The 12676-nt window shown below is 32.1% G+C and overlaps 2 protein-coding genes across 2 annotated transcripts; both read left to right on the top strand.

Annotated features, from left to right (window-relative positions):
• Nucleotides 1-7348: 7348 nt before the first annotated feature.
• Nucleotides 7349-9565, top strand: LOC106773582 (pentatricopeptide repeat-containing protein At2g17670). Its single transcript, XM_014660288.2, has 2 exons — nt 7349-8828; nt 9119-9565. Exon 1 carries the CDS (start codon nt 7443-7445, stop codon nt 8823-8825), a length of 1383 nt encoding a protein of 460 aa, XP_014515774.1. The 5' UTR covers nt 7349-7442; the 3' UTR covers nt 8826-8828; nt 9119-9565.
• Nucleotides 9566-10304: 739 nt separating this feature from the next.
• Nucleotides 10305-11845, top strand: LOC106773852. Its single transcript, XM_014660610.2, has 2 exons — nt 10305-10531; nt 11459-11845. The coding sequence occupies exons 1-2, from the start codon at nt 10401-10403 to the stop codon at nt 11610-11612; spliced, it is 285 nt and encodes a 94-aa protein (XP_014516096.1). The 5' UTR covers nt 10305-10400; the 3' UTR covers nt 11613-11845.
• Nucleotides 11846-12676: the final 831 nt, after the last annotated feature.

The raw sequence follows: 12676 nt of genomic DNA, 5'->3' as shown, positions 1-12676 counted from the left end.
GACGCCTTTCTCTCTCAATTGTCGTTGTTGGATCCAGTGGTGTTGAGCCTCTTTATACAACCAAGATATAAAGTCTTTTTCTAAATCATCTTCCAATGAATCATACACGTGTGCTCATTGAAAATTGTCTTCTCCAATATCTTGAATCATATCTTCCATGTGAGCCTCACAATGTAGATTGGACTCTTGACTTTGAGATATGGTTGGAAGGTTTACAACTTCACTTTACTAGGTCCAAGTTGTATAACTCTTTAGGATACCATCACATGGAAGATATTATCGTATCAACTTAATTTATTGTTGTCTTTTGTTCAAACAGTTAACATAGAGACAATAATACTTTTCATTCAAGAAAGTCTCATGTCATTGAGCAAATTGTGAAAACTCTTCAACTCCATTCTCGTACACATCACTGATTCAAATCACATTCGTTCATTTTTCATTCATTACTACACAACATGAGAACTTGGTTTAACATATCTAAAGTTTTATACTAAAACTATCTCGACTACATCTTAGATTTTTTATATATATCTAAGAACAATATATTAATACAATATCAACCATATTTTATCATTAAAGCCTAATTATTTAAAAAAAATTATAACTCCAATGTAGTTTCAAGTAACATATACAAACTAGTTATTAGATGTAGTCCTTTAAAAAAAATATATTATAACTCAAAAAGATTACAAGTAATACTTTTCAACTCAAATCAAGTTTTCAGTAGAATAGGAACTAATGCAATAGTGATGACAGGGGTAGCGACTCACAAAGGGGAGTGATAAGGTGGTCTCCAAGCTACTTGGTGACCACTAGGTGAAGGAGCTTTAACAAAAGACTCGCCTATGGTGGAGTGGTGTGTGATGCGGCTAGATTGATCCAACAACATAAGTGGAGTGACAATCTAATGCAACGATGGTAGTCCAATAGAGATTGGTGCAAAACAAAATAGGGCTCTTAGGTAGCGATGGAAAGCTTGAAGCCAAAGGGTTTAGTGAAGCATGACAGCAGCGGTGGTGACCGGTGGTGAGTAACGAAGGCACAAAAGAGAAGAGAAGGATCTTCAAGAAAAGTGAAAAAGATCTTTCAAGCTAGGTAAAAAAAAAAAAGGTTTGTTAGAGTGATTGCTTGTTTTAACTTATCTAATACGTGCTTATTGGATTGGTTCCCCTCATAAATGATCTAATATGTGTATATTAGATCGATTATAAAGAGAACCAATCTAATATACTTTCCAGTATCTATAAAATTGTTATCGCTTTTTGCATTACATCAATTCTCCTACAATTGATTTAATAGCTTGTCCTAGTATGTTTATTTTGAACTAATGTTAGTACTTTGATTCCTATATTAAAGGAAAATACTTAATTTTGTTCTATTTTTTTATTTAATTGAGTCTTAATTTTGTTTAAAATCATACAAAGTTGGTCCATCCATTAACTTTACATTTTGTTTTTGTGGATATCACGTGTAAGTATCTTGAGTTTTTTTAGCTTTACTTTTTATTTGTTTGAGTTTATTTATTTTTTAATGTTTGAATTTTTATTCAAAGAAAATAAGTTTAGGAGTTTTCATGTAAAGTACGAATGATATATAGAAAGTGATAACAATTGGTTTTTCTAAAATTATGGATGCATTTAGAGCTTATAAAGATATGAGGCTTGAAAAGTTACATAATTGTTAACAATATTTGTTTGTCAGCCTATGGGTTCTCTTAAAATTGTAGGATTAATATATCTCAACCAAAAGGGGAGTAAATTGGTTTAAAATTAGTTTTACTCTTCTTGAAAAATTTATGGTTTATTATATTGTTTTAAATAAACTTTTCAACCTTTTAAAGAACTAACAGATTATCAAGCAAAGAAAAAGAAAAAACCACACAAGAATTTATATTGGTTCAACTTTTCAAGAGTTTACATCCAGTTTCCTTCCAACAACCTAGGTTGGAAGAAAATTCACTATAAGAAAGTGTCAATATTATAGACTTACAAAATTCCCCTATATAATTTAAATCTTTAACCAAACAAGAATTAACTCCTAAAGATGAGGTTACACACTCACACAATGAACCTTGCCTACATAGCAAACTATACAACAATTCTCACAATCTACAAGAAAAATGAAACCTGATACACTTATAGTGCCAATATTACAAAAAACAAACAGAATCCAGATGTCTCTTAGATCTTCTCTTATTCTTGAATGCTTGCAACCTTGATTTTATTCAACTGATGTTTTACTTCTCCAAGAATGTTCCAAGACTTCTCAAAGGATGTTCTTGTTTCAGAAATGAATGTTCTTAGAATGTTTTGCATATCTGTAAAAGGGATTAACCACATATATATAACAAAGGCACAACACTGTTAGTTTTAATTGATTAGACAAATAACTTAATCGATTAACACAAAGAGTTTGACTTCCTAGTTTACATTCAAACAATTTTAGTCGATTAGATAAGTTGTTTAATCGATTAAAACAAAGAACAAACTTACTTTTATCAGTCTTAATAATCAATTAATAACATCATATATTCAACCCATATTTTAACATTATATTTATTTTAACATAGTTTATCAATTGTTAATCATAAAAAAATATTTAAACATCATTTAACAAAATCAAAAACACTTTAACCAGTTGGATAATTCCCCTTTATCAACATGTTATCGGAAAACAACTTTGATGTCTACTAAGAAAAATGGTTTGACATGGTGCATAATCTATTTAAAATGAGATTTTTGGCTTTTAATTTTTACAAACTCTTAAGACCCATCCAAATAAAGATTTACTAAATTACTATAAATAATTATATTTCATAAGATAAATAATGCTTATTGATTATTAAATCATAATATCTTTAAAGATTGTTTGGTGTTTCCAACTTAAGAGATTTCGATAAAAACAAAACTTTGAAAAAAAAAGTTAATAAATATAAAATCTTAAACTAACTTAAACAAAAACAAAACATCATTGTACTTTGAATGGATGCACAAGCCCATCTCATACTAACGTGTCCACCATCCCTTAAAAAGGACATTTCATGTTGATACCGTACAAATGTATGGAGGGAAAGATTAGTGGTGGGGTCTTCATCGAACTCACCATTGGATTTGCCAATTTCAACATTAGAGTGAATTTTTTTATTTATTAAATATTATTTTTTTACTTTTATTGTTTTAAAAATATAAATATTTATTTATTTTTTAATTATTTTATTTTTATAATATGTATCAAATGTGTCGCTTTACTATTACTCAATTAAGAATGGACACATAATATTTCATACTAAGTGCTATCAACTCAACATCACAGATTTTTATAATTTTTTTTTATTATTACATAGTTACAGTGTCAAATAAATAATATATTTAATAATATGTATATATAGATAGATATATTATGACAGTAGAAATAATGCAAATGGTGAAAGAGAATAAGAAAACCGACCATACTGTAATGGGGGGTCCATCACAACTCACAAGAACGCATTTAGGAATAAAGTTGGAGAGAACGACCTCGAATTAAGAAAATAAAATTTAAAAATATCCATTTTTACTAAAAAAATTAAAATCCAATATAATATTGAAAAACTATCTTCATATAATTATTTTCTATAATTTTATGTTTTTTATTTTTAATGTTGGTGTAACATCTTAAATATTTAGAAGTGTGAAGATTGGGATACAATCTTGGTGGGGGACACAATCACACTTCAAATCTCATCTTATTCCCAATTTAATATTAATTAAACAAACATTAACCACAAAATGAAATCAAATCAAACTTTAATAATCCCACCCATCACCTTCAAATACACCTATCATGCCTTCCATTTCCACCTCTAACTTTTCATATATATACATATCAAGTCATAAAAGAAAAAGTGTCATAAAAATAAGTAAATTTTAATTTTGGTTCTTAGTGTCTAAAATATATTATCACTTTTATTCAATAACTTGTTAGAAAAATAAATAAACTTAATTTATTCTTAGAAAATTAAGTTTGGACATGAGAATTGCATTTATTTATATATCATAAAATTTAATTTTAGTATGTATAGATTCAGACTCCTAATATATTTTTTAAGATAAGTTCCGGTGTTATATATAACATTTTTGTTTTTCTTTGTTTCTTTTAGCATTTAATTATGATAGTATTCGTTATATTTCAGTAATAAAAAACAATTCATTTGGAGAAAGTATATACAATGCTATTATAAATAATTCAAAAATCATTTATAATAACAAATACATATTAAACCTTGATTATTATAAAATTACACTAAATCAAAAGCATAGTAAGATAATTATATTAACGAATGAAACATAAAACTAAATACTTTACTTTACATCTTAGATTCACTTCTTTTTAGCACATGTTAATCAAAGACATCTTCATAAATTCATACCCTTTAGGAGATCATTGCAAAGGAGAATAAGCAAAACAGACAAACATCACAAAGAAGAAAGGATAAGTTAGTTTATCAAATAATACATATAAAATATTTATACAACGTCATTCTTATAATTCAACTATCAACAACCAAACAATATTCATACACATTTCATCATCTAACTCTAGAATGATCATTCGAATAATGTATTGATATCGAACTATAAAGGCCTTGCCTTTGAGGTGGTATAACAACATCAAGAACAACAACATCCTCATCAACCAATCACCACACTCCAAGGTTAATCCTTTCAAGCATCTATGTCTAACGAATAACCAATAGATTATGGACCTCCTACTATTCTCCACTACATAACCATCCTTCTCTTCTTGAGACTAGAGGTTATTGAGAGTGTCAAAATGACCTCTAGTTCTAGCTTCCTATATCAATACATACATCTACACACGTAACCATTTTTAAGGAACTCTCCTGAACTCCTTATAACCATCATTCACATGCCATCACTCCTTTCCATCATGTCACAAAGTATTAAATAAACATTTCACTGAATAAATCCAAACACAAATGAGAAATAGAAAGAAAAAACAACTAAACAAACTCAAACCACTCATCCAGCAAACATAAATAACTCGCCCAACGAGAATCCAAACAGGGAGCCTGCCTAGCCTAGCGATGAAGCTCGCCCAACCCTTAAACTTTACTGCCAAAAACTCCAAAGACTCGTCCAATGAGCAGTTCCCACTCGCACAACGAGAGCCAAAATAGTAAGATCCCTAAGGTTAGCGAGCTGGCTCGCTCAGCCTTTGGAACTCACTATCAAAACTCCTTTAAACTCGCCTAACGAGCCATTCATGCTTGCCTAGCCTCCCTGCATAATTCTCCGCACCAAAATTACAAAATTAGCACTTTAAATCACTCATAACCTATTCTAACCATTTATACTAACTTCTAACACTTCCATTTTGTATTCTAAGCTACAATTGACCTGTCTAAACATGTACGATTCAACTAAAACCAAAAATAAACTCATTTTGTAATGAAATTCTAACTTAAACCAACTAAAACTTGAACCTACAGACCATAACTCCAATTTACTCTTTTAACTCATAACTTGGCCATTTAGGGGTCTCACCAAATAAAAAATGACCTAATAACATTCCCCAAACACTCCATTTCATCTCAGACCACTTACTTTGAAAACTCATTACTTGAAAATTCTAAAATGCACCAAAATTTATTTGAAGACACCACCTATTGTCTACTACACACTTTTAGACCAATTCTTTGCTAATTTACCACACAACTAAGTCTCACATAATCACACAACGATTATTAACTTACCATATCTCCTTCTAGACCATTATTTCTCAAACTCACTTATCAACACCTCCAATTTTTAGACCAAAACTAACCTACAACCAAACTTAACCATTTTTTTCCTAAAATTCAAATCAAATATCATCACTAACTTCTCAACCATAGGAAATTCAACATCAGGATCAATTCCAAACAGATTCATCACATTTTAAAACATTCAATAAAATTCATGTCACTAAATTAACTCAATCAAACATGCATACTACGATAAAACACACAATTCAAGCATCAAGATTAACATACATTCAACTCACATACTATTAACTACCAAAGCACACTTTGTAGCTCAAATTAAAAGAAAACACTAGCTTCCCTTATCTCTTTAGAAGAACAACCTCTTTAGAGATCCTATTCCACTCACATAGCTCAAGAAGCTCTGTCTCTACCTACAGACAACATAAACACGATCAGGGTATATTGTTAGTACCACTGATCAACAGGGAGTCTTATAGAAGACTCAAACATGACATGCAAAATGAGCAGGACCCACATGCAACAGAAGAAAGAAAGGACTAGAAAAAAGGGGTCGAAACTTAACTTACTCAGACAGGGAAACTGATCGTCTGAATTGAAGAACTCGCCATCAAGATTACTCTTACAGTCTCAGTTTTTCAACCAGATGAATACAGAAGAAAAACTTCTAGGGACGAGTCAAAGAAATCTATAAAAGTGATTTCTAAAGATGATATGTTTTAAAATAATGAAACTTATTTATAAAGAAACTATTTATATTACAACCATTTAATATTAAAATAATTGAATTTTACTATTTTTACATCACCACTACTTCTAAAATACCATTTTTAGAATGTTACATTATATTAAAAAATAAATTGAATTAAGTAATTTTTGCAAAATCAATTTATTACATTAAAATTAAATTGATGTAATTGAGAAAATATCTAACAAAAATATAAATTAAATCAGTTATTTTGTTTTAACATTTCTATTAATACTATTACACTTATTAAACTATGAAATGCTTATGAAAGATAGAATAAGTAAAACAATTATATAAATTAATTATTAAAAAAATGAGATAATATTATATATTTTGTACGCATGCAATGCAATAAGTAATTAATTTGTGACTAAGTAATAACTAAATCTCTATCAATGCTTAACTTTTCATTCTAAAAGCTTAGATAATTTCCATACCATCAACTTAAGCTTTCATCAAGAACGGCATGCTATTGCACACAAAATTACCCGCATACAACTTTTTAATATAAAAATAATTATATGCATGAAACGTTTCCTAGTTAAATTAATCAAGTATTTATTTATTTATTTATGAAAGATTAACTAAATATGAAATACCTATAGTTAGGCTAAGCAAGGTTTTTTTTTTTTTTTTTATGTTTGAAAAGTTAACCAAGTAAGAGTAAATCTTGCCTAATAGTTACAAAGTTCACATAACTTTTACCTTGCAAGGAAATTTCATGGATTTTAAATTCAAATGTAATAGCAAATTTGGATGACTCATTTAACCTTAAATCATAAATTCTAAATGTAATGTTTTAGAAGTGTAACATCATAAGAAGTGAAAGAGAAAAAGAAAAAAAAAATAATGTAAAAATGAGTGAAAAACCCTAAACCCTAGTGTTGGAGGTAAACAGTGAAAGAAGCAGAAGAAGCTGCTGCTGCCATGGGGAAAATCCCTCCGTCGTTTCGCTCTGCAATCGGAAACCCTAACATTCGAAACCCTTCTTCTCTGTTCCGCCCTCAACCACCTTCTCCTCCCTCCAAACCATTCCCTCCCACCAAGAAAAAATCCCCAAAACCCATCCCACAACAACCAAACCCTCTCTTCAAATCCCCAAATCTCGAAGATGCCAAGAAAATCTTCGACTCCATCGCCAATTCCTCCAAAGACCCTCGCTTTCCCAATTCCCTCCTCCACTCCTACGCCAAAATCGCCACCTCCACCTCCGACTCCGTCAAATTCCTCCACCACATCACCAAAACCCTCCCTTCTTTCTCCCCCGATCATTCCACCTTCCACATTCTCCTTTCCCACTCCTGCACCAACCCCGATTCCAATTCCAATTCCGCTCTCTCCGCAATCCACCAAACTCTAAATTCAATGCGCGCCGCCGGCGTCACTCCGGATGCTGCCACAGCTGATGTTTCGGTCCGCGCCTTGTGCTCCGCCGGCCACCTTGACCATGCCGTTGACTTGATCAAAGAATTCGCCTCCAAGCACTGCCCTCCGGACACCTACACCTTCAATTTCCTAGTCAAGCACCTCTGCAAAGCCCGCGCCTTGTCCACTGTTTACGCCTTCATCGACGAAATGCGTGAAAAATTCGGTGTGAAGCCTGATCTTGTTACATACACTATCCTGATTGACAATGTGTGTAATGGTAAGAACTTGAGAGAGGCAATGAGGCTGGTGAGTGTGCTTCATGAGGAAGGGTTTAAGCCTGATTGCTTTGTGTATAACACGATTATGAAAGGGTATTGTGTGTTGAGCAGAGGGAGTGAGGCGATTGAGGTTTATAACAAGATGAAGGAGGAAGGGGTGGAGCCTGATCTTGTTACTTACAACACTTTGATTTTTGGGTTGTCCAAGTCGGGGCGGGTGGTGGAGGCGAAGAAGCTGCTGCGTGTGATGACAGAGAAGGGTTATCTTCCTGATGAGGTGACTTATACTACATTGATGAATGGAATGTGTCGGAAGGGGGAGGCTCTGGCGGCGCTGGCATTGCTGGGGGAGATGGAGGGGAAGGGGTGCAGCCCCAATGAATGCACATATAACACACTGCTGCACGGGTTGTGCAAGGCGAGGTTGTTGGAGAAGGCGACTGAGTTCTATGGTGTGATCAAGGAAGGTGGTTTGAAGCTTGATACTGCTTCCTATGGGACACTTGTGAGGGCACTCTGTAGGGATGGCAGAGTTGCCGAGGCTTATGAGGTGTTTGATTATGCTGTTGCGAGCAAGAGCTTGACTGATGTTGCTGCTTACTTGACGTTGGAGAGCACGCTTAAGTGGCTCAAGAAGGCCAAAGAACAAGGGCTTGCTGTTTAATTGGTATGGATGGTTTGTGTATATACTTGAGGATTTTTGTCAAATTTATTGTGTGCTGCCGAGGTTTAAATTTGGTAGTCCATAAACACTTAATTTTGTCAAATATTCATTAAGCTTAATCATTATGGAAAGGTGACCGTTCATTCTTTAGGATATAGTCACTCCTTGAGTGGTCGTCTGGTATTCATGACTCTACAGTCATACGATACATCACTCAAAGTAGTTTCTTACATGTTTTGTTGCATGACAATTTTATGGACGGTAAAAGTGATTCATGGATATATCTATTGCAGGAAATATCTTGTCGGTGCTTCCAAGGATCTTAGGGCAAGTTACCAAGGTTAGGCCCAACTCCATAAGTGCATACCAAAGCTGCAAATACAATTTCTCTCTGTATTTGGTTGCAAGTAATGTAACAATTAGGAAACAAATTTGGTTGCATATATTCGATGGTCGGCATGCAATGCAACAGCACTGTTTGAAGCTTCTTGGTCAGTCCTACTGATGATATTATTTGGCAGTAGCATTCTGGCGGATGTTTCATGCGGTTGACACATCCTTGAAGGAAAACGTGTATTTTTTATGGAAACTATTGTTCATTATTTTGACTCTTATGATTCTCTAATAGATGAAGATAACAAGTTTTGAGTAAACATTAAAGGAGCATTTGATTGTTTCCACTGATAAAGGAGTTTGGAGATGTGGATTTATTCTATTTGTATCAAGATAGTTGGTATCTCTATAAGGTATCGTGGATCCCTGTGTTTCATAGAATTTATTCACATTTTTTATATTTGGAAATGCTTGGATAGGAATTGGATAAACATATTCAGTAATAGCAATACAATAATATAAAAAAGTTGGATAACAACTTTTTAGCTAAATAATAACAAATACTCAATTATTGGGATGGATTTTTTTTTTCTTAAATTAGGGAAAGATGAATAGTCAAAAAATTTATTTGATTTACTTCATTATGTAAGAAACGATTAATTGAGAAGTAGCTGATTAATTTGAAAATTATTAAGGTAAATTTTGAAGGAAATGTATAAATTATTGATAAATTCAAAATAAATAACTAAATTAATCAATTTTCAAGAATAATTTGAATTTGTTGGAAGAGTTCTAAATCACAAAATAGTTCTAAATCACAAAATAATTCAAAAAATAATAATTCATCACAAAATAGTTCAAAACAAATAACTAAATTAATTAATCTTTCGTATCATCTCATTCAACAATAATTCATCTCAAAAGAATACATTGTTAAAGATTTTCTTATATAGAAAAAAAGAGAGTTTAATTTTAAATTTAATAAAATATTTGTAAGATTTTGTATTTTATTTTTAAATCACAATATATTTATATAATAATGAAATATTAGGGAAAGAATAAAAGTATAAATAATAAAAATATATTACTTTAATTTTAGAAATAATAAAAGGGAATAAAACATATGTTTATTTTGAATAGGGTTTTGTCCTTTGTTCAGTGAAGCAATGTCTTTAGGTTTGTGATTTCCTACATTGAATTTGTTTCACTCTTTTTCTTTTGAATTTTTGTTCTCTGATTCTCATGGCGCTGTTGTCGCATTGCACTCGTCGTCTCATCTCACACACTTCCGTAAGATCACCTCTTCGATCCATCAATCATTCCCTTTTTCTCAACCCTACTGTGCCGCAGCGTCCATCCCCATTATTTATCAGGTAAACTCTTCTCACCGAACCTCCAAAGTTACATTCTTTTTGAGATTTTGTTTATACCCAGAAATTCAATCGTTGACAAAGTTTCTTCAATCGTCGTTTTGCTCTGTACTGTATAGTGTAGCTCCAAGAGGGAAACTGAAAATGAATTTTGAAGTAATTAAAACAAGAATGAATATAGGAAGAACTCATGGGCTGATAAAGACAGTATTGGAAAATAGATTATCGCATTCAGTAATCAATAGCACCATCAAGAAGGATAAAGATGGAATCTAGGAGACAAGAATTCGGAGAAACCCAAATATGCAAAAATATGCTAAGATGACAGACAGCTATAACAACTGTCAAAAAACTGCTCATCAGATACAGTGGAACGCAACATTATTTTGTAGACTTCTGGAATTTTAGTTCTGTTGGTCCTGCTGTTCATATTGCATCATGGCCTGTTGTTTTTCTGATTGTAAATACTGTCTTCTGCATTCTGTTATTTCATATTCTTAAGTATTGACAAAGGTTATTTATAAAGAAGTTTTAAATTTTACCAAAGTTAACAGAAGAAGTCCTTCCGGACTAAACTAAACATGTTTATATCTACTTATAAAAGCTTGCTATGTCATTTTTTTTTTTGTGAGTAGGTGTTAGCCTTGTTTGTACTGTATGACTTAATGCATTTTATATTATATTTATTTCCAAAGAAAATAGTCTGTGCACTATTTGTGAACTGATTTTATACTATTACACAATTACAAAATATCACATATAGGTAAGTTTGTTAAGTTTTATACTAATTAGTTCACATATATCTAATTCTTGTTGATCAACTTGTGTGTATACCTTGTAAAATTTTGAAAGCTCATAAAGTTTAAAAACTAAACACTTTTTTTTTTTTAAATGTATTGTGCTGATGTATTAAAGTGTTGTTCTGAACAGAACTTTAGTGTACCAACTAGGAAGTGTGCAGTCACTTTTGCCTCTACATAGTGCAGTGGCTACTTCAAGATTGGTGTCTAGTCTCAGCATTAATTCAAGGAGTTGTGGAGCTCTTTCACTGGCTACCCTCTGCTGCGACTTCCCTGGACCCTGAGATCTTTGTAACTTTGGGCGACTGTCTCCTTTCTTATGTTTCCAACGGGCTCAGTTGAAGAGAATAAGCACAACTCAACATGTGGAGCTCTTATGATTGACCAAAACTAATGACTAGTTTGATTTTCTGATGAGTTGAGCTGCGAAGAGTTTAGCCTAAGTTCATTTTCTTCTTATGGACCAGATGTAACTTTGCTTGTTTATTAATCTTTGTATGGACAACCTCTTTTTGAACCTGTCATGTCATAAATGCCCCCATTGAATCTAGGTGATTCAACCTGCCAAGTGCCAATGCACTTTGTACGAATGAGTACTGCAGAAGAATGTACTGAGCATCTATTAAGGTAAATAGAAAGGTTAAGGCTCACGTTGAAAATTTTTAATGGAGCTTTTTCAGTGTTAATATGAGAGCATCTTGGGTGGATACAGCCAAGGAATTGAATTTGGTTAGAGAATTTTCTGAAACAGTGAACTTTGGGATATGGAGGTTTCAATGTGAAAAAATTGGCCAGACCTTCACTGATATAAGATAAATGGAGAGTCTTTCATGTTAACAATCTTGTAGTTGTGTAAGTTTACTATATTACCAATATTTGAGTGTATTTGACTGACTAGTCAGTACCATGTTAGTATAAAGCTGGTTTGTAAAAAGAAATTAGGTTATGGATCTTTACCTTAATGAAAATAAGAACACTAAATGTAAAAGCAAACAACACCAAAAGAAAATGCAAATGAAACAATTAAACCAAACTAAAAATGTGAATGCATCCTACAATTTAACAACTAACCTAATTACCATGAATGAAGAAAATAGACAAACTATTATCATCATTTAAAGAATTTGCTATATATTTTAGTTTCTACTTACGTAATTTTTCTCTTTTAGAGCTCAAAGATTAAACATAAATCCAATCGCACAAACACATAAAACCAACAAACAAATATCTACGAGACACTATGAACCTGAATGATAATGAGGAAAGGAGATGGAATGAACTCAGATGCAAACCACAATCAAGATAACAGTTCAATCAAAACCATTTGCACATGAAAATGATGATAGGA

Source organism: Vigna radiata, chromosome 9, assembly GCF_000741045.1.
Source record: "Vigna radiata var. radiata cultivar VC1973A chromosome 9, Vradiata_ver6, whole genome shotgun sequence".
NCBI classification, from domain to species: domain Eukaryota; kingdom Viridiplantae; phylum Streptophyta; class Magnoliopsida; order Fabales; family Fabaceae; genus Vigna; species Vigna radiata.
Note: the sequence above shows the minus strand (reverse complement) of the source record. Positions and strands in the feature narration are given on the sequence as shown.

What these genes read in the sequence shown, in the direction of transcription:
- LOC106773582 (XM_014660288.2), top strand. Translation starts at nt 7,443, where the DNA reads ATGGGGAAAATCCCTCCGTCGTTTCGCTCTGCAATCGGAAACCCTAAC.
- LOC106773852 (XM_014660610.2), top strand. Translation starts at nt 10,401, where the DNA reads ATGGCGCTGTTGTCGCATTGCACTCGTCGTCTCATCTCACACACTTCC. An exon ending in CCATCCCCATTATTTATCAG is followed by an intron (nt 10,532 to 11,458) that starts GTAAACTCTTCT and finishes TGTTCTGAACAG; the next exon opens with AACTTTAGTGTACCAACTAG.